The 22296-nt window shown below is 38.4% G+C and overlaps 1 protein-coding gene across 1 annotated transcript in view; it reads left to right on the top strand.

The window, feature by feature from the left end:
- The first annotated feature begins 2227 nt into the window (after positions 1–2227).
- The window catches only part of LOC138203062 (corticotropin-releasing factor receptor 2), a 32491-nt gene continuing 12422 nt past the window's right edge, over positions 2228–22296 (top strand). Inside the window, exons 1-4 of the mRNA XM_069157615.1 lie at positions 2228–2484; positions 2601–2720; positions 20930–21015; positions 22016–22122. Of these exons, the coding sequence (XP_069013716.1) occupies positions 2364–2484; positions 2601–2720; positions 20930–21015; positions 22016–22122 (434 nt within the window). The 5' untranslated portion in view covers positions 2228–2363. The remainder of the gene's footprint in view (positions 2485–2600; positions 2721–20929; positions 21016–22015; positions 22123–22296) is intronic.

Raw genomic sequence — 22296 nt, 5'->3', positions numbered from 1 at the left:
ACATTCAGATGCCGGAGAGATCTATGAGTACATGATCTGAAAGCACAGGCGATAAAATGAGATGGAAGCTTAGAAGGAGCTTAGAGAGAAAGCCTCTTGCTGGTGAAAAGGTCATGTCTCAAATTGAACAGGTAAACAGAAAAGATATTAGACTGTCATGAGGCACATTTCCAGTCTAGGCATAATCTTTGAATGGGTTTGGATTCAAAACATGTGAATATTTTGTCTGTTTTTAATTGCACTGTATTTATCAGTAACTGTGACATTTGAACTAAAAGCAAACTATAGCATGTCAGCTTGTTAAAAAAAACAGTCCACGTTGAGATTTTACTATTAGGATTCCTCTTTTGATTTCATTTGTTTGGTTTATTTTTTATTTTACCCTGCAGGCAGGGGGCTTCTTTGCAGAAATAACTGGGGGAAGCCAGTTCAGAGGAGCTGAGTAAAGGTCACTCTGTTTATGTTGCAAAATCCCCTGACTGAACTTCTGTCTGAGTTCAAACAGCAAATGTCTACATCATATAAAATACAAGGCAAGCATTTATCTATTTGATCCACTGACTAATCCAATGCATTCTACTGCAGTGCGAAGAGTTGTAATTTTCATACTCAAACTGTATCCTGGCCAAATCTGCACAGAAGTAAACATAGTTCGTTGTTGGAGTGGAGAGCCACTCAACCTTATTGCAGTTTTCTAGCGGGAAAATGTTAAGTGTTGATCTCCATGCTAATTGTTGTTGTGGTCATAATTATTTTCACATTTACAATTAGGACGGTTGAAGGGGAAAGCCAGCTATTTTAGGAGCTCTCATTCTTTCTAAAACTTTACTCACTAAGGTTTAAAAACTGGTTCTGTTCCATAAAAAAAGAGGAAGCCTGAGTGTGTGGAGTCCCACTTTATGGCGGTCACACAAAATGATGTTGTTTGTGTTCCACCATCGCTGACACGTACAAACCAGAACTTGTGCAGAAATACATTATTAGTCGTCAAAGAAACTGCCCCCACATGAAAAACTACAGCATTTCTTCAAATGCTTAGCATGATTTTGTGGATGTGGGAATGTCTGTGTGGAGTTTGCATGGTCTCCCCATGGCTGTGTGCGTTCTCTCCGGGTACTCCGGCTTCAGGTCATGTCAGGTTAATTGCTGATTCTAAATTTGAGCGTGCATGTCTGTCATGGTTTGTCTTTCTGTGCTGGCCCTGTGATGGACTGGCGACCTCTTCCAAGCTGTACCCCACCTTCGTCCAAAGTCAGCTGGGATAGGCTCCAGCTCCCCCGTGACCCTGTTCAGGATAAAGCGGGTATAGATGATGGCTGGATGGCTGGATAGGAGTGTTAGTCGTTTGTCAGACACAAATCACAAGATAATGATTCAGTGTCACAAAACCACATGTGGCTTTGTGACACTGAAACGGCATGTGGTTTTGTGACCACAAAGTGTTTGACTTTGATGCGTCCTATTAACAGTCACTATTAGTTCTTTAAACCATGGCTACAGTCTGACCTTCAACATGTACTTTAAGTTTCAACTAGAAATTAAGGTCTGTCTGTACTCAATGACGCAAAAATCTAAATTATTGATCTATATCTGTGCATCACAGCTATGATGACAGTAAGACTTAGTTAGGGTAAGGTTAAAATCCACTGCTCAAAGATGTGTTTGATCAGTGTTCCATCTCATGACTGTCTGACTTTTGCTGTAGAGAATGACGTGAGTTGAGTTCGAAACTGGTGCACTGATTTCCTCTGCTGAAAGAGTAAAATTTCTCTGTGCTCAACTGAAATCAAAGGTGTATACATGTGAGCAGGACACGTCATTTCTGACATCACAACTTGTTTGAAAGCCTATAAACCCCACCAGACACAAGATAGAAACATTATATAAATGTATAAATTCTATTTTAAAATTCAAGAAGAACTTTGCTTTCATTGCGCCTTATATGCCGTTCTTTTTATTCCTGTAGTTTGCTTGTAATCTGATCTGCATTTTTTTTTTAAATATATTTTTCAGAAGGCTGTACATTAAAGTTATCAGCAATCACACGCTTCGACTACTTTGAATTCATCCGACTTTTTCCTCTATAAATAAGGCTGACAGGTGGATGGCAGGTGTGAAATGTCAGAGGAACAAAGCCCGTGATCTGGTCAGTCCAGTGTGTCGCTTGTCTTTCATGTGGATGAGTGAGCAGATCCGCGGCTCTGATTGGCCGGGCACGCGCTCCCAGAAGGAGCGCCGGGCTATGTATTTGTCATTACTGTTGCTCTGATTCACATGCCCATGAACACCGCTGGGCTCACTGTGGTCATTTCCGCTAGGACTTCAAATTAATCGCACGTTATTCAAAAGCGGCGACTCGCACCATGGATGCTACTATTTATGAGATCATATTCGAAGAGCTCGGGGACCTGAATTGTAGTTTAATAGAGGCTTTCCATGACACTTTTTTGGAAAACGCTACCCTGTCAATGCTGAGCACTGATGGTAAGATGGAATTGCTTCCCTTCCCTTTGTCCTATATTGAGAGGTGTTTTTGTTGTGTCATCGAAAAGGGAAGCTATAATCGTCTGCCTTTTTATCATTTCATTTTATCCCCTAAGGTTTATATTGTAACGCCACCACGGATGAGATTGGGACCTGCTGGCCGCGGAGCAGCACCGGCAGGATTGTGGAGAGACCCTGCCCGGAGTACATCAATGGGGTGAAGTACAACACAACGAGTAAGATATTTCCGTCATGGCAAAAGTTCTGTAACAACTACTTGTTCGGAAAATTGTGAAGATTTTTTGACAACATTTTTTTTTTTTTTTTTTTTTATTAAAAAAGAGATTCCTTTTAGCAAATGCGCATTTTAGGCAACCTGATATTAAATTAGTTTTTCAATTCAAATTTAAGAACCGCTACTTTCATATCCAACGACAAGCAGTAAACAAATCCAGCAGCTTAAAGAGCTCCCATTATGAATTTTAATTAGTAATGGGTTGATATATCAGAGGCCTATTGTGGTCTGTTGACCCCCCCCCCCCCCCCCTTCTGTTCTGATGTACAGCAGCAATGGCAGTGAATCTCAGTGATCTTCACACCCTCTGTCACTGCACAGATGCACGAGAATGAGCATGTGTACTGTTCAGGCAATGTTAAAGGACAGTTGCTTCTTAAACCACTAAAGTCTCAGGGTGTTATGACTGTTCTCGGCTTGATTTATTGCTTGAAGGTGAATTTAGATTGTTCAGACAAATAACTGGCAAAACTTGACCAATGTGACATCACACTGAGATTGGAGTGCATCTACAGTAGCGAAAAGAAAACAAATTTGGCAGCAAAACTGACTGTCCTCCTCCAAAAAAAAAAAAAAAAAAAAAAAATACACAAACCTTAGGAGATCATTTGAGCAAGCAACTTATTATGTGTCACAGTGATAGTAGGTTTACGTAGTTATTGTGACAGCACCCTCTACTGGCCATAGTAATTATGACAAGAGCAAAGCAAAAATTAGCCCTTAGACATGACATGGTCTACTTCGCTGTACTGCTGCCGCTAGCTCGCACGTGTGTATGTGTTTCCACCCTGCCTGTGTGTCTGCTGCTGCACTGCTACTGCCAGCCCCATCTTTCCACAGTGAGTTTCCCTGGGATAACGGTTGTTATTAGTCGAATGTTTGAGGTCCAGTAAGTGAAGAGATGTATCTAAAAAGTAGTCACATCATTTTTGTTTACCCTCGTTCAGCACAAGACACATAGGCCCACACACGCACAGGCGAAGAGAGAGAGGAGAAGCGCATTGGAAATATACTGCCTTTCACCTACATATATTCACATAATATATTTGGAGCCTACGTTGGATTTCTGCAATTGTACACAGGCGAGCGCAGATCTTTTCCCTGTCTATTTTTGCCTCGAATCGCATGTCACGTGAAAAATAAGCGAGACGCGCTGCAAAAGCGATGCATGACATTAGCGTGACACACACGTCTCACGTAGGCTGTGTAGCTGCTCTAACCTGGTAGCGTGGTTGCCAAAATGAAAATGAAGACATTCCGTGACGGCCACACACAACCACGCAGGCAGTGCGCCCCGACAGAGTCACAAAGTGGGAGGAGGTAGAGGTGGACAAAACTTTAAACCTTTACATGGCAGGCTACTGTGGGTTTCATGGTTTGAAACCGATAGTCAACGTTACTTTTAAATTCAACAGTGCGTTAATTATGGTGACAACTAAGGGTGACTGCTCATCTCCCATTTCAAACAAAAACTAAACGTTAATCTTAACCTTAACTGCATGCTTATAATTGTGATGACAAAAGTCCTCTGTTATTATTCTGATCTTTCCCTGAACCTAACCAAACTGTTTGTGAGCCTAAATGGAACCAAACAGAGTGGGAAAATACCTGTGCTATATCATAAGCTCTCATAAGACCATGTAGAGGGTTTCAGGTTGAAAGACTAGTTGAAATCAGTTTTTATTTAGCTTTGCACATTGCTCAATACAATCACTCAGATATGCAAATGTATTTATAGACCATTGGTATAATGTAGAAATGAATGCAATATTTAAACGTTGTTACCTGATAAAGTTTCAACTGCAATCAAAACTTTGTGGTTTTGAGATCAATGTGCATTCGTTTCTGTTTAAATCAGTTTTATAATGTCACCAAGTCACAATAAAATTGAAGTCAAAGCCTTTTCTTTTAGTAATTCCCAGCAATAACAACAGATTTCCCTTGCTGTTGTTGAACGGCACCACGAAAAGGTTTTTTTTTTTTTTAATCTGCTGGCCTGACAGGCTGAGCTGTTTCAAAAGTGGAGCAGCTAACAGTTTTTGCTAATAGCTGAGAGCAGCATACCACACTAACACGGTCACATTATGAAACTGAAGTATTCATCATAAGATAGATGAAGTTGTTGCCACCCTCAGAAAATAAACAGCATTAATTTCATAAAATTACACCACAAAAAGATTCCTGTGATGCGCCAAGCATAAGCGTTCAGGTTGTCCAGCTTTTTTTTTTTATTGAGCGCAGCTGTTATCTCTGTAATAGGCTCAGGTGCAGCACCATTAGTCACTACCCCCCCCGACCCCCTCACCCCTCCCACACACACACACACGCACACGCACACGCACGCACACACACACACACACACACACACACACACGCACACGCACACACACACACCACACTTACATACACCCTGTTGACTGCCTTGTCACCTTCAACTGTATTGATTCCCCTTTTGCTTTGCTGGTGCTCAGTGTTAGTTGGACATGTCTGGTGGTTTGATTCACCCAGTGTGAAAAGCACAGTCACGAGCCACACTTTCACTGCTGTACACCATCATAGCACTTTTGTCAATCAAAGTCACATTTTTGACAGGATAAGGATCAGGTATTGTGGCTATATTTGTGAGATTTTTAAAACAGAAATAAATGGGAACATTCAAGGAAGATTAGGTTGTGATATTGAACTCACTGTAGTTCAGTGTTGAAATGAAAGAGTCCACTAAAGTACAGGAAATGTTTTTTTTTTTCTGATGGCAGACTCATTAGGTTTTATTTTTGCACTCTCAACATCATTTACTATTAAAAGTGTAAGTTTACTTTTAGCACAGATTTGACTAGATTAGTTTTGATTTGTCATGTATTATGTGCTATGTAATGTGCATGTAAAAAGCTTAAAAATTCTTAGATTATGTCAACTGTATGGAAACAAATCTTCCTATTTCTATTGGTTCATCACAGTCCATAAAGTACTCCATGGAACGTCATGGAAAAGGTTTCAGAAATTAGAGAATGTTAAGGAATTTTCCATTTATCTACCTACAGTCATGATACATATACAGTAAGTATTTCAGCTTTCGTAGTCCAGTGTCTTAACATGTCCCCCATCCCAAATCCAGCTGATGATGATAGATTTCTGTACTATACATTTTGTATCAGAACCAACATGGTAGAATTTATCTGTTAAGCTCAGTTCTGATACAAAAACACAGGAATCACAGAAGAATTTTAACAGGCTGAGAATTCGCTGTATGTACCTCTTTAATGTGCTTTTGATCATGTGAAAGAGGATTAGAGTCTTTGAAAATTATGGTAGAGATGCATATGAGCACGGAGTCTTTGGGGGAGGTTGATGGGGCGGAATATGAACGCTTAAACACTGCATGTTTAACTTTGATATGTACATTTCAAGGAAGAAAGCCAGTTTGATGGCACAGAATTCCTGGCAGGATATCCAGATTTAATTATTTAAATTATTTGGCACTTTTTGGTATTTGGTATTTTTTAAATCATGTATCACATTTAAATATTTTAACCATGTGGATAAAAGTTGTATTACAATAGTCAATGAGGTAGGTTCAGAAAGGTGAAGGAGTTGAAGTTAAAGAACCAGTTTGAAATACATTTAACTAGTTTCTTGCCCAGAGTCAGACAAGAAGATACTAAAACATTGTAGTTTAGCTTAATTCATTTTCCACAAAGGCTGGAATATGAGGGAAACAGCTACCCTCTGTTCAAAGGTTACACAATACAGAGATAGTTGCAGTTTTACGAGAAGCGGTTAATGGAGCCTTTCTTGGCTGGAGGCAGTGAATTCTTTGCCTGGCAACCTTACCTGGAAAAGACTTCAGGTAGTCGATGCTCCTGCTAAGCTTGTGAAACATGCTAACTATGTCCTGACTGTAGCATAGAACCATCTATGGCATCTATTCTTATTTTTCGGGAAACCACCAGATAATGGTTTGTTGCCTCAGGCCAACAATGTGCCACAAGGGAAACATCAAGGTTTTCTGTACGTATGATCAGTGGAATCAGGAGTAAAGAAGCAATAATTAAAAAATAAAATCATTTAAGATCAGGTATGAGGTCAAAAACAGGGGTTTGCTGCCTGAGGGCAACACTGTCTCATAGAGGGTTAAGGATCACAGACTGTTGCACTGAAAAGTGGTGGCCACTCATTTTAATGAAAATTGCCTGACTGGAACAAGAGCCAAAAAGGTTTTCTGGCTTTCAGGTTGTGTATTCCACCGCACATATGCAGTAGTGTTTCCCCTGTTAGCCCTGCTCGCCAGTTAGTGCTCGACCAAATAACTTTACATTGCGGTGATATCATAAAAACCTTGTTCCTAGGCTATGAGAGGTTTTACAAATATATAGATGGATTGACAATGAATAAGTACATATTTTCTTTTTTTTGGAGTTTGAAGTCCTGCGATTGTTTTAGAGTGGTGGTGTACTGGGACTGTGCTGAAGATTTGTTTGGTTGGAGTTGTTGTTGCACTACTTTGAGTGGCCACTGGAAAAGAAAAGAAAAGAAAAAAACAGTAAGGCTGTGTGGTGGTGCCATATCCAGTTCTCTTGTCACATCCATGGGCTATAGTGTCAGATCAAACTTCTCGTGTAACTCTCCAGGTATTGTCATCTTATGCTGTAACTCTTCCTTTCTAACTATCTCTGGTTTTGGTGAATAAACTTTTCTTTCAGAAGATGAAACAGATTTGATTGAAGACTGAATGTTAAATTTCAAGGACCCTAACTCTGATAAACGCGCTGTGTCAAGTTCACTCTATTACTGCAAGTGGAGCATTATATTACAACTATATATCTAAAACTCATATAAAACATATACATTATGTACAATAAAACTCTTAATTGATACATAAACCACTGGATGTTTTTTCAACAAACTGACACAACTCCAGAGACAATGGAGGTACATATTTTGATCCTGCAGGGTCACATTAGCAGCACTAATTTGCAGTTAGCAATAAATGAAAATGGAAAAATTCCCCAAATGGGTCAGACTAAGAATAGAAGTAGGCCCTAACATCCCACGAGCAGGTGTTAATTAACACAATGCAGTAACACAGAGTCTCCCAAAAAAATGGATTTGATTTGATGCTTCAGCACTGTTTTGCAAACTAAAGCTAAATATGTGTTTTTAAGTCACTCACTTTGGCCATTTATACAGTATCTGACCTCTGGGACTAACAATAGCTTCTCTTCCATTTGTCGTGGTACGTCTCAGAGCCCAGCATTTCATGCTACAGGCCTGCATATTAGAAATGCATGACCCAGGATGGGCTACTGTTTTATTTTAAGGACAGTCCCTAGGGCTTTGTACTCCCTGTTGTTGGACACTGGAAGATGTACGGTAAATGCAGTATCTTGTGTGAAACCTCAGTACTTTCGAGTGAACGGCCGAGTAAGTCTAATGTCAGAAAAACGTTGCAATTCTCTGACAAAAATCTGATGTTTCACAGACTTAACAGGCCCGCGGAGGTAAGTGGCAATAAATTATTTTCCACTTCTTCAAGCACATATAAATATTAATGTCTTTGCAGAGTGGCTTAAGAGCTTTATGCATTTTTAAATCTTCCTGTGTCCCTGTTTTTTGTTAACATAGCATGAACATCATTGTTGGGGCAGAGTATTTGGATGTGGTTTAAAGTCACTCATTGTCTCTGCTTTGTCACTGTCATGTCATGTGATTTCCATCAAGCCTCAGGCAAGACAAGATGTTCACAGCAGTAAAGATGAATGATATCAATACCAAAGTGTCAGTTTGGCAAATTCAGGCCATATCTCTGCGACTTGTGTGCCTTCTCTGCTCAGTGGAACCCACAGCATAACTATAATTGTTCAGTGAGTCACATTTCTTCTTTTGGTAAATTTACCTCATCGTTGTGTGTCTTTGTCACAGAGGAGACGTCCTGTCAGCACACAATGCACCTTTCTAGTCAACACTACTCAAAGTCAGGATCGCTGTTCCTACAATAGAGCTTTATTGATTCTCTTATCAGGATTATTAAAGTCTGAGACGTATCAGTTCCACAGTGTGTATCAGGTTCAGAGCGGAGAGTGAAGCTCATGCAGTGTTGCATGATGGGAATAGAGCTTGTTGCTTGTCGCCTGAGCAGCTATCTTTCAGAGGCAAACGCGACACTGAGGTAGAGCGGTAAATAAACATGAGGCATCATCATCAAACGGAAAAATGGTAGTTTTTGGTTCACAGGGATGCTTTTTAGATGCAATTTGTGTGTTGGTTTTTTTTTTGTTTTTTTGCCTTCCATAATGTTTGGGAAAGCACCAAACACCTGCACAAAATAGCCATCTCTCCCCGAAGAAAACTAGTCGCAGTATTATATTTTTTAGTAGTCTCTGATTAAAAGTGTTCAAAAGCCACTGGTGGAGGACAGACCTGTGGGCAGAAATCTCAAAATAAGCAGTTTAAAAGAAATCCATCTGCTTGTCATTAGTTTACAGCATAATCTAATGACTCAATAATGCCTACCACTAAAGTTTAATGAGAGTCTTAATGAGTTTTGCACTGCTTTATGTCTTCTCGTCAGTGAGCTGTCATGTCCCCAGAGTTGAAAGGAAAAAGACTAATATGAAGCTCTACCTTAAAAATCAGTGAAAATGCCATGTGAATACTCATATGTAGACGGTGAACAATTATATTTATTGGTTTGTATATTTTCCAAACCATCCTGTTTTAGACCCTGATGCTGCTGATGCAATTGACTTCCCATGTGTGGTTTCTCATGCAGATAATCATGCACTTCTGGTTGCCGTGACTCAAGTGCTATTTTCCCTCGCTGAATCCAGTGAGTGCAGTGCAGGTCTCTGTAAAATGTTTCTCCTGCAGTCAATCTACCCCCTAAAACCTTTGATCCACTTCTCCACGGTGAGCCTGGGTAAGAGGTTAGTCAGTCAGCAAATTCAGGTCAGAATGTGTAACAAACATTTCACTTGCCGTTCCACACCAAATCCCGGTGGGGGTCCAATCAGCACCAGCCTCCTCTGGCTTCACTCATAACTGGCTGAGAATCCAGACCTACCAAAGTGTGAGAGCTGGACTGGCATTTGAAGCCACCGCACAACACACACATCTAGTCAATCACTATTGTTCAAACAGAAGCTCTGCGCTTTTAATTGTGGGTATTGTCTTGTGTTATGTGAATAATAGCAGCTGAGAAAGATGTTGGTCATGTCCCAGTCGTGCTGTCTCGCCTCATTGTCAATCAACAATCAATCCATTATTCTGTGGCATTTTATGAAAATGTATTATCATTATCCAAATATTTACACAAATCCCCTTATTTCCAGAGAACATTTTTATCTCATCTCATGATGATATTGTATTTCTGACATTTCTCCAAATGACACTCAGTTGCCATCCCAATCTCCTACATTCATATCAGTGGAGTATTCATGTCTCTGTAGACTAGAATCCTGTGTCTCATATCCCTGTTCTACTCTCACCTCCCCAGTCCATCCCAAATTGGCATTTTCACACATCCAAAACTGAGAGGATGGACCAGCTTGCTTGAAGCCTCAAAATCTCAGTACTTGTTAACAGAGGTAACAGTTTTCTCAATGCTACCACCAAGAAAGCTGCGGTGTCGTGGCGGCCCATGTAATGTTGTCAGTTAACCTTAGATGTTTCTCACTGCCTCCCTCTGGAGAAGCTTTTCCCTCTAATACATGACTGTCTACAATGTTTTTTATTATCAGACAGCAAGTTTAAGAATGTGCTTTTTTGTGTCACTTCATATTTGTAGTTATGCATAAATGTGTGCAAGAATAACTAGCTGCTAAAGTAATCAGTATATTTATCCTTTTCATTTTCCTCCATGAAGCTAAATGTCCTTTTTATTCTTTACCTCTGCTGTCAAAGATGAAACACTTCCCTTACTGTACGTCTAAAATCAGAAGTCTTAAATCTCTAACACTACTGGTTACAAAAAAGGTTGCTGATTGGTTGAAGGATTTATTTGCAATATGGATACTCATACATATGCATTACTGGGAGTGTGTATGGCTGTGTGTATATAGCAAATCCCCCAGCCCAGAGATGGCTGTATGCCATTTATTTATTTATTACATTTATTTGATTCACATAAAACGATTATGCACGAACAAATTTATCTGCAGCATGTTAATCCAATTAGACCTCCAGTTTCTGTTAATTTGCTTTCTGTTTGTGCCTGATAGCTACATATTTTCATACTTGTGTACAAGTTCAGTCTTGATTTGGAAAGAGTAGTTTGACAATTTTATGGTCTTCTTCTCAGTGACTAGTTGCATGGTTGTCTTCAGCAACTCAAAACGTTTTGTTAAATTTAGACAAAGATTGTTAAGTTACTTTAATTGAAATGCGTAATAAGGAGTTTTGGCTTTTGCAATATTTAAACAAAACCTTGACCCTCACTAACCTTAACTAGGAAATTTAAATATACAGGAACCATACATGGACATAAATCTCAACCAGCCACCCCAGCTTCCTACATGAGGACTCTTTGCAGTATCAGGGTGTCAGTTCCTAAATTGGAAAAATAATGTTTCCTTTTTAATGAGATTTTACATTTTTGGCTGTGAAAAATGAGACTCAGGTGTTCCCTATCAGTACGAGTACGAGATCCAAAGCTACAAAACCAATAAAAACAAGTTCTTTGATTTTAATGATAATGGTCAGACTAAAAAGTGCTTTTTGCTATCTTGCAGTGCCCAACTACAACCTTGCCTTGACTAAAGTGCTAATGAAATGTGGCAGCATTTGCACGTTTTTCAGTCGTGTAATGTGGACTGATACAGTCTCAATATGCACACATGCTATGCTCGGGAGTTTGGCTTGTTGGTTTCCCTGAAGGTTTAGCACGCAGTCTTTTGCTCATTTTCTCTCACCAACTGATTTCAGTGCAGCTGTGAGGGTTGAGAGTTTGACAGCAAACAGGCAGGCAAATGTTTGCCTTTGCAGTTTTACCTAATGTGCCATGAGGGCATGGAGAGAAACAAGAAAACTTGAGATGTGCAGCTGTGAGTAAAAGATTACCCAGTATCTCTCCCTGAGGCTCTATTGGTCTGTTTGCTTCAGTGGTCATTACTCAGGGCTTTTAAGAGAGATTCAGTGGTCCCTGCTAAACAAGAGGATATAGACTGACAACTATCTAATCTCCCTTTCATTGCAGTTTTTCATGGTGTGTTACTTGTGCAGTGAACCTAGGAGTCAAACTCTTATCCAGATATCGGTTTGTTCAACCAAATGAACCAAACTGGATTTTAAATGAGCTCATTAATTAGTCAATCAACAGAAAATTCTTGCACTTGCCTACAGATGACAAAGGCAGTAGGTCAATCCACCACTTTAGTCCTGATATCTCAACTCACAACTTGTTGCGTTAGTTTTGTTAATATGGAGTCTAATATTTGACAATCAGCTTGTCATTGCCTTGAAATGTGTACATGTTCATGGTGCTGATCTCTCACTATTCCTTTATAGCACCATCAACTGAAATTTCTTCAACATGGATTGGCACAAAGCATCCTAAACAATAATTAGAACCTCTAATCAGCACAGCCACATTGTCATAACGAGCACTTGCTGACACAGTATTTATCTCTAAGCACTATTTGCAGCCTTGCAAAACTTCTCTGGCCCTAGTTGCTTAAAATCCTCAGTGCACTGATGTCAAACTAACTACTTTTGCAATTTTTCAGCCATGAAAAGGCACAAATAATTATCATTTGAATATAAAGAACCCCACCTTGAACTCATCATGCCGCTGACATGCTCCTCTGCTGCGGTCATGAAGTTAATTTAATGCAATAGCCTCTACGATCTTTCAAATCTGCATATGTCATGAAGAAAAACAAACAAAATCTTCACTTGGAGGAATAATAACAGCTGAATCCAGACCTCTCTCTCTCTCTCTCTCTCTCTTCCTCCCCCCTTGCATGTGTCCAGCAGTTCCAGATGACCGACTCCGAAACCCAAAGAAAACCCCCTTTCTTCAAGCTCAACTAACAAAAGCAGCTTTCTTTTCATTTTCAATTCTTATCTTTTAAAAGTCAACCAACCAGACATCTAAGTAATACTGAGCAAATTTGAAAATAACATGATAAAATTAATGAATCTGAACTTTCTGCCTGCACTTTTCTCTCAGGTCTCAGAATTAAAGGGGCATTGTGATGGATTTAGTGGCATCTAGTAGGTTGCTGATTGAAACCAAATAACCCTGTAGCACTCCCTATTGAGATATGAAGGGCTCATTCGAAGGTGATGAAAGCACAATGATTCTTAGATTTAGGTGATTATAGACTGAAAAAATTATATTATCATTATATTATAATGAATATTATCTTCCATTTCTTCCAATAGATTCTCCTAAATCTTACACACCGGACCGTTAAATAAGTTGAGATGAAATGCACATTTCATTCATGGTCAGTGTACTAAGATACTGTAAATTCACAATTGATTACATAGTTACCTCATGAGAATGTTGCTTCAGTACTACAATCAACAGGCACTGGGATGCAGCTTGCATTTAAGATTAAGCTCTCATTAAACCAGTTAATTGAATCCAAAGACTGTAATGAAGCCATCAGTTATCATTCTATACCTTGAAGACTGTTTTTTTTTTTTTTTTTTTTTAATTTAGGTTTGGTGATTATAAAGTGATCTCATATCTATTTATTTCCTATCCTATTATTTTTTAGTCACTGGAACTTGCAGAATTTCACAAGACCAATGCAAACATGAGAGAAAAGCCTGCAAAGCAGACATCATTGTTTGTAGCAGAATTTAGATGTTCTTGTTTACTGCAGGAATCATCTCACAATTCCTTACATTTACTTCACAACAGGGGGTCCAAACCTCATTAAGGGGGGAACCTCTGATATTGTGGTTCAATTTTTAAAGAATACAAATTATAGAGTAATGTATTATTGTTGTTGTCAATTGTCAATGGCAGATTTCCCATTGCTGTGTAGGCAGCATGGATCTAGCATAAAGATATCCAACTGTGCCAGCTGCTGCATGGGTGATTACGTCTTGCTGCAAAAGCTTTCTGACTAACCCCAAGTGTTTGATTGGCTCAGTTGATTGGCTCGGTGGAGGAGTGCTTAGATGGTCCATAGGGCTCCTCCAGGAGGACCCAGTCACTGGTGCTGTGTATCTACAGCCACATCTCCAACTGTCATCTCAATTGTCAGCTGTAGAAGGAAGAGCATGTCATTCAGGCTTACAGAGAAAACACTAAAGCTAAAGCGGGATTTTCTACTCCAGCAGATTCCCTGCACTAAATTTCACCTTCTGTGTTGTTGACTTCTGTAAAAAATTATATATTTTTTTGTCATCCAACTAAAATCTACACCCACATTAGTTAAGGTCCCAAGATACAGTCTATTTTAAACTACTATTAGCATCTACAGTAGAAGTTTGTGACTAATTTTGGCTGCAGAAATATGTCAGTGCTTTTTCTGCACAAGCTTCTGTGAAGCACAACCGTGCACGACACAGAAAAAGAAGTGTGTCTTGAATTATTCTTTCCCTCGGGCTGCTCCCTTTATAGCAGCCAAGAGTTGTCCAATTATAAACAGAATATTCACTACAGTTCATTAAATGTGAATTTGATTTATAAAAGTCTAAACTTTTCACTTACTTTCTAACATTTATTTAATATGCAGCAACAACTAAAGATGCCTGGAAGATGCAGAAATAATACTTAAAAATGAAAGGATTTTTTTTTTTTTAATGAAGGGGATGTCTGGATCTTTCCCAGTTTCTGCACTAACGTTGTGACTACTGGTTGACATGTGTAGTTAAATGTATCTGAAAACATAAAAACTCAGAGCTCCATAGGAATATTGTAGCAATAGCTCCATAAAGCGCTTACCTGTGGTATGAATATAAATACTTAGTCATGTTTATATGAGTTGTGATCTATCAACGTCTGGGCTTTCAGTAGTTTCAGAATAAACCTCCCAGAGATTTACTTTAGGTAATTCAGTCACAGTGCATGCTGATAATGCCAGAGAGCCAGCGACTTCGTTTGCTTTGAAAAGGATCAGCACCTCTGACAAAATATATGCCAGAATGAATGTGACAAGGAGGCGACAGTATTTCTTTTTTTTGAATTGTTGAGCTGCCATGTTGTGTTAGATCAAACTTGGGTCAATCAAGGGCTTGGGAACAGTTGTACTTTAATACAGTGATGTTGGCATGTTAATGTTGACAGGTTAGGCTCACTGTAGACTAACATTTTCTGATCTGAACCACAGGTCATTCGGGTCATAAATACATGATTTTTGGAAACTGAAGGCAGTGAGATCATTTCACAGGTTTCATTTTTCATAAAACTGTGTGAGTGTCTCCTTCCTGCTTTCATAAGTGATGTATTTCTACTAAAGTCTGTCAAAAGTGTCTGTTATGTGTTTTGGGCCAACATTTCAGACATTCTTTTTTTGGAGGACAAAAATAATAAAAAAAAATAAATAAATAAAAAGTGCCCTTTGAAAAGGACACTTGCAAATAAGAGAAAAAGGACAGGGTGAGTCTCTGACTCACAAAACAGCAAAAAGAACAGACTGAGACAGATGAGATGCTGGCCCAGAAATGAAACTATCCTGACAATGTAAAACATTCTGTTCTGTGCGGAATCTGTAATTAAAAAGTGCACGTAGCTTCGGGGTCTGAAAAATGAGGCAGATTCAGAAGTGCCTTGAGCTGCAATACCACCGAGTACCACTAGAGGTTGGCTCCACAAAGCCATCTGGCTCCATAGGCTTCCATTCAATAATACTGTCATTAATTAGAAAATAAGCTTCAAAAAGACTTATTGGTGTCTGTTTGATTGACAGGCATATGTGGTGCGGTCAGGTTACGGCTATCGGTGGGCGGGACGTAGTATCGTCGTGTTTCCATCGGTTCTTTGTCGCAGCATTTTTACAAAAAGAGACGAGCTCTGGCATTAAAATATCGAAATACCTGCGCAACGTAGAGAAGAACCGAGCAGTACTGATGATCCACTTTCATTCTAGCGGGTAGGTTGCCGCTTCGAAGTCGGTGATGGTTACCGTAGCGACAGGGAGTTGGAGTTGATCAACACTACACTCGTCAGGTGACTGTAATAAAAGCCCAAAGTTAAGCTGTCGATGAACAAACCCCAAAACACATTTTAAAATCATGTAACAAACATTCTGCTGCTGCTTCAATAAAGGATTTCTCAATGAATACCCCAAATTTCAATATATCATAACTTCATTAAAAGATTACACAGTACACAAAACACATTATTATTATTATAAGTATAAGTATTATTATTATACAGTTCCAGCCTTATCAAAGATTCGGTGCTTCCCATTAAAGTATCTGCCCTAAAATGAGCATAAATTAGCTCATCTAGGAGAAATACTTTTCGTTATGGTCTTTTACTGCAAAAGTAATTAAAGTAAAGTTTTAACAAGCAAAAACAGAAGTTATGGTATTATTAATTTATGAAAACATAATAATTGAATAAAATGATTAAAAAAAGGATTGGGCTAAGTTTCTTGATAAAGATGATTTTAGAAGTTAACAGTGCTTTGTTACAGGATCTGGAAGTTTTTACACACATTTCCCAAAACAGCTTTAAGACTAAGTGGAACTTCTCATGGTAATCTGAGGCGCTGAAGCAAATTCCAAGCACACTCTGAATTAATGTGGGATATATAACACATTGTGTAATCAATGTAAGCTTGACTGCATTCACACAACACAGATGGATTTTTTTAAAGTAGCCCAGCTGACCCACAGACTGCCAGCCTAAACCTACAGCTACTCACAATGATGCACTGTGCTGACAACTAATTGCCACCAAACCCTTCCCAGTTTTAATCCTGATTGCCTAAAATTTAATTCTTTCCCATCAATTAACATAGGTATGACGGGAGCACATATATTGATCGTCAGTTTACACGCTCTCAACCAAAAGGCAAAAACTTGACCCCATGAAAATTATGCATTAATATTTGCATTAATGCTTTTTAAAGCAAAAAAAGGAATAAATAAAATGTAAGTGGGAAAGCAAATAGGAGAATTAGTACAAAGGTAAATAAATACACAAGCAAATCAAAACAGAAATATGACTTAATGACATATTCCATCTATTAATTAATGCCTACATTTATTTTAAAAATTATTTTGTTGCATTTAATGGGATATTGATTTATTTACTCTATGTCCTCATCTGTCCTAGAAAAGTATGTAGTATGGCAATTTTGCTCCAGTTCCAGCTGCCTAAATGAAATATCAAACCGCAATGAGCTGTGAGATTCCCATGTTAAGGTATGGCCTAGTTTACTCTGTCTCCAGCTCGTGAAATTAAATTTCATATGGCTTGAAGGAAACATTTCCGTAACTAACTCAGGTGTACGGTGTACGAGCTGCTTTGATCACTTAATTTTTTTTTTTTAAATATTATAGCGTTTCATCTTTACTACAATTTGAAACTCATCCAAATAAAAGTCTTCAGTTTGACTTTTTCTGAAAACCAAAAAACTAGAGAATAATTTGTGATAAGCTACAAGCAGCAACTTGGTCCTTTGAGAGGCATAGCAGTCATGTCACATTTGTTCCTGCTTGTTTGAGTCCCTCCCTCAGGAAACCAACCTCCTGACACAAATGTAACACCGACGTAGAGACAGAAAAGATGACAAACTAAATCACAGAGCAATCAAACAGCAGAAAAAGAAAGGCAGGCTTACGCAACCTTTAAGTGAAAAATGTTGTACTGGAATATTCCTGTGGCATTGTTGCAGACCTTACGGTTGGTATAGCACAGCATCAATCAGCCGAACAAAAAAAAAGAGGTCGAGTTTAGCAATGGTGAAGATAGACTTCTTATGATTAGCTCTGACAATATATTACAGATTTATGTCAAAACTGATAATTGAATAATTAAATCTGCTATTTGAACTGCCATTTATGCCTGAGCAATCAATTCATCATCAATGAATGCGATTCAAAGCTCCTTTACTCATTTATCTCAACAAGGAAGCTTCTAATCCTCAGATAATCATATGCTGTTTTTTTGAATATATTTGTGCATCCAAGAAAAGTTGTCAGGGTGGCTGGTGGGCGATGTTGGCACAGACACCAGTCAAGAATTGTACATTTCTTCCATTGTCATATGCGTCTTTACACTCGTGGAGTGCGGTCAGTGATGGGTTGCTTATAGCGTTGTTAACACCTTGCGTGGCAGCTTTACCCCCCCCCCCCCCCCCCCCCCCCCCGTGAAACAAAAACAAAAAAAACTTTAATGAGTCATTAGGGGATTTTATTTTACCTGCGCAAATGTAATAACACTGTAAGGAACAATATGAAAAGAATAGCTTTATCATGCGCAATGCACAGATGGTTAGTCAGAAACGTGCTCTCCCTGCATCAGTGCTTTGAATTAGTCCTGCCTCGATGGAATAGCTCACAGGGATGAACCTCACAACCTGCTCCTCTTCTTCTGTTCTTCTGCACTATCACTGCTTGTTTCACAAACACAGTGGGATATTTGCCCGAAGAGGCTGAGAACTTAAGTTTTTAGTCTGCTGCAATATTAGCTTAGAAAAGGTGTCATTTTATATTTGTTTTCAATATTGGTTTCGCAATGTTTTTTGTTTTTTTTAAACAGATCAAAACATTGGATTTGCAAATGACACCAGCTGTCTGACTTGTTGAGTTGTTACTTCAGATGTTGCAGATGTTACCTGAAAGGAGGAATTTTGGCAGTTGGTAGGCCACAATCATGTTGATGCCGTCATACTGACTTTCAGTTTTATTCCTTAAAACAAGAACAGGAAAGTCTGTGATTTGTATTCTGTTGTAATAATCATGACGTGATGATCGCTGACAAACTGATAAACCAATTGATTTTGAAGATACTGTTTAAAAAAAAAAAAAAAAATTACTAAACTTGTTCTAAAGACGTTTGGATTATTTCAGCCACACAGAAGTTAAATACCAGGATGAATTCTTACATTTTATGCTACAATATATAGTATACTATTGTTGCACATCCTGGTGCATTTTTTTTTAATGTTGTTGCTTGGTTATTGTTCCCATATGGACACAAATTTAGAGAACATTTTGTCATTTTGAAATAATTCTCATGCAGCAGCATTAACATTTAATTTGAGAAAGAACTTCGGTCAATTCATTTTTTTCTTCAAAACTTATTCATTTCAGTTTTCATAAAATAGACCATTGAGCAGAGCAACACCTCTCTGTATCCGATTGACTACAATGTACAAGGGTTTTTTAATTTTCTTGTTGCTCAGTGTGCGCCTCAATCAATTGCATAATAGCTTTAAATAGTAAATAGTAAATTTGTCACTATTATTCAATGAAAAGTAAGAAATGGCCCTCTTGGAAATACTTAATCTTCTCACCAATGATCAAAAAAAAAAAAAAAAAAAATCTGTCTGGTCCTCCAGTTTTTTTCCCCTATTGTCTTTGGTGTTCAACCTTTCAGGAGACATTAGTTGTCCTATCAGGACTGCGTAAATTGCACAGAGACTGTAAATGCCACATGGCACCTGATCAATGAACATGTTGAAGCAGTTTTCAGAAGATGCACATTGTGTTTTAGAATATATGGCGATTGATTGTTTTACTGTGTCTGGGGACACGCCACTCACTCAGGCGCTTGAGTGATTTAACTGGCTTTGATTTAACACTAAGCTTGTGCAAATAGCTCCAGCTCAAACAGCTGAGAATTGGGATTTTCATAAACAGCATGAAACATTGTCTAGTCACAACACAGTATGTGTTTCCATGAGTCCAATTAAAAGCGAGATTGTTTCCAGCTAACACCAGCAGTTTTCTGTTCTCTGCTAACAAACAACAAAATGTCACATTATATAACATTAATTTGAATGTCAAGGTTATTACTCAACTACGTTCACTGCTTCAGAAATCCCTGTGTGCAATTCTGAGGTGGAGGGTTTTCTCACTTTCAACAATATTGTTTTATTGTTTACAAAAATCTTCAAGTCAAGATCTTTAACCCTCGTGTTGTCCTTGGGTCAAAATGACCCGCAGCTATGTTCAACCAAGTTCTATTTTATTTCTATATTTTCATATTTTTTGGGATCATTGGTGACAAGGATGCTATGAGGGTTTCTTTAAACAAAACAAAACAAAAAATCCCCCAAAATATAAAAATATAGAAATAAAATAGAACTTGGTTGAACACAGCTGTGGGTCATTGTGACCCAAGGACAACACGAGGGTTAAACAGGAGCATTGCAGTTAATCCCTCAAGTGGAAAAATATGTTGAGGGTTATACAACTTTCTCAACATTGAGATAAACATATCTATCTATTCATCCATTCATGTACAATTGTATTTAGGGGAAGTATCACCTTGGCTTGGGGACTCATTTTGTCACAGTAAATATAATTTAACCAATAATGATAACTGGATTTATATTGCACAAAAGGGGTTATACAACACTGAAAGTAAAAAAGCAGTGGCCTCTCAGTGGCAGATGTTTTTACTCACAATATAAAAGAAAAAAAGAAAAACTAAATAAATGACATGCATTTTGACAGTAGAGTGGTTAAAATGATTACTTTAAGTGGCCCATTGATAAAATAGAGGAAAATAACCTTTATACATTTACTGCTGCAGTGTGTCCGCCCAACTCTTTATACATTTTCCGGTGTTCAGATAAAGAGGCCGGCGGAATATGAACTGAAAAACTTCAAAATGAAAAATTCTGTTTAAAGTTGATTATGAGAAGTGGGTTTTAAAAGATATGCAAATAAACTGACGGTGTAAGAGGCTTTGCGTTTCCCTCCAATGAATAAAAATGTGTATTGCTAAATTGGTATTCTGTCCACGAGTCAGACAGATAGTAGCGCTAAACTTTTAACTGAGCTCTGAGGAAATTACAAGGATGTTGTAGCTTACCTACATAGCAGACACTTTATGATACCCTTGCCACAACAAATACCAAGCACTGACTCAGCTGAATGCAGTGCCTGATGGTGAATATCTGTAATCTTTAAAATGACCTTTATTCAAAGCTCAACAAGTATTTTTAAACAATCTTTGCACAGTGCTGCAGCTTTGTTGTTTTCTAAATTGTGTTCCTAACTCTTTTCTTGCAGGGAGCGCTTATAGGGAATGCATGGATAATGGGACATGGGCGTTGAAGAGCAATTACTCCAATTGTGAACCCATTTTGGAAGAGAAGGTTGGTGTGGTGACAGAGGAGCAATCCTGCTGCACCATCTTAGATAAATGCTCATCATCACACTAATGGCGCACAGCACAATTGCTAACAGATACGGCACAGAAAATGTTCTGATTGCTTAACGCTTATTGAGCTGCAGTTTCTTTTATGGTGCAGTGGAGTTAAACACTAAGCATTTTGTTTTCCTGACGACAAATACATAAATGCAATTTTGTCTGTATCCCTGTAACGAAAGCCTGAGGGCAAAATGTAAGAGTGATGTACAGTAATGAGTTTTGGCCTGATTACTCCACATTATGTCCCTTGATTCTGTGTATTTCTAGGTCTTGCTCTATTTTCTCAAATAAGTTTAGCCCAAGACATCTGAAGTGTGTCAATGACATATGCTTTCTCTCATTTTAGTCAAACATCAGAACAATGAAGCTTACATAGACACAGAACAGGGATAAGAAAGCGGGCATACAGATGTAGAAGCAGCACAATCATACGAACATTGTTATCATGCTCACACCATTTCCGTGTCCCGAATAGAGTTACACTCTTAATCGCTGTGGTACAAAACCATCAAAAGCTTTCAGATAATTCAAAGTAAGTCAAAAGTCTTTTAAACTTTGTAACTGCAACTAAAAAAATATATACTTTCGGTCAGTCATTGGGTCATCCAGAAATCTTTGAAAATGGAGCCAAATACAAAAAAAAAAATAACAAACATAGAATATGTTACGAACTGATTGCATCATTGCAGACGTGCGATTATATGCATCGGTAAAGTAAAAGCTCAGCTCTGCCTCTTGATTGTTGTATGCAATTACTTTTAATGGTCCATTAGTACATTGAACATGTATTAGCATAAAAAGATATGTATTGAAATGTAGCTGAATTTCTAAAAGCCCATACACTCACTAGGTCTTTTTAATGTATTTATGCATTTCTAACATTTCTCTTTGTCCTGTTATCCAGCTGTAACGTTAAAGGAGTAATTCACATGTTGTCTTTCCAGAGAAAATATCCAATGCATTATAAAATAGCGCTGATCATCAACTACCTAGGCCACTGTATCTCTGTGGGAGCTCTAGTCGTGGCCTTCATTCTCTTCTTGTGCTTAAGGCAAGTACAAAAATAGTGCCCATCTAAATGTGTCCTGTATGCTTGAGACCTCATAGAAGACAATCAGTGAAATTCCCCTCGTATCCTCAGACTGCTTATCATTAACTCGCTTATGTCAAATGAATACAGCTCTGCTCAGCTGGAGCACTCAGCTAAGAGAGGCTCTAATGTGTA

The sequence above is a fragment of the Embiotoca jacksoni genome, unplaced genomic scaffold (genome assembly GCF_022577435.1).
Source record: "Embiotoca jacksoni isolate LCO1_2020_lvr unplaced genomic scaffold, fEmbJac1.0.p SCAF_22, whole genome shotgun sequence".
Lineage (NCBI taxonomy): Eukaryota > Metazoa > Chordata > Actinopteri > Embiotocidae > Embiotoca > Embiotoca jacksoni.
Note: the sequence above shows the minus strand (reverse complement) of the source record. Positions and strands in the feature narration are given on the sequence as shown.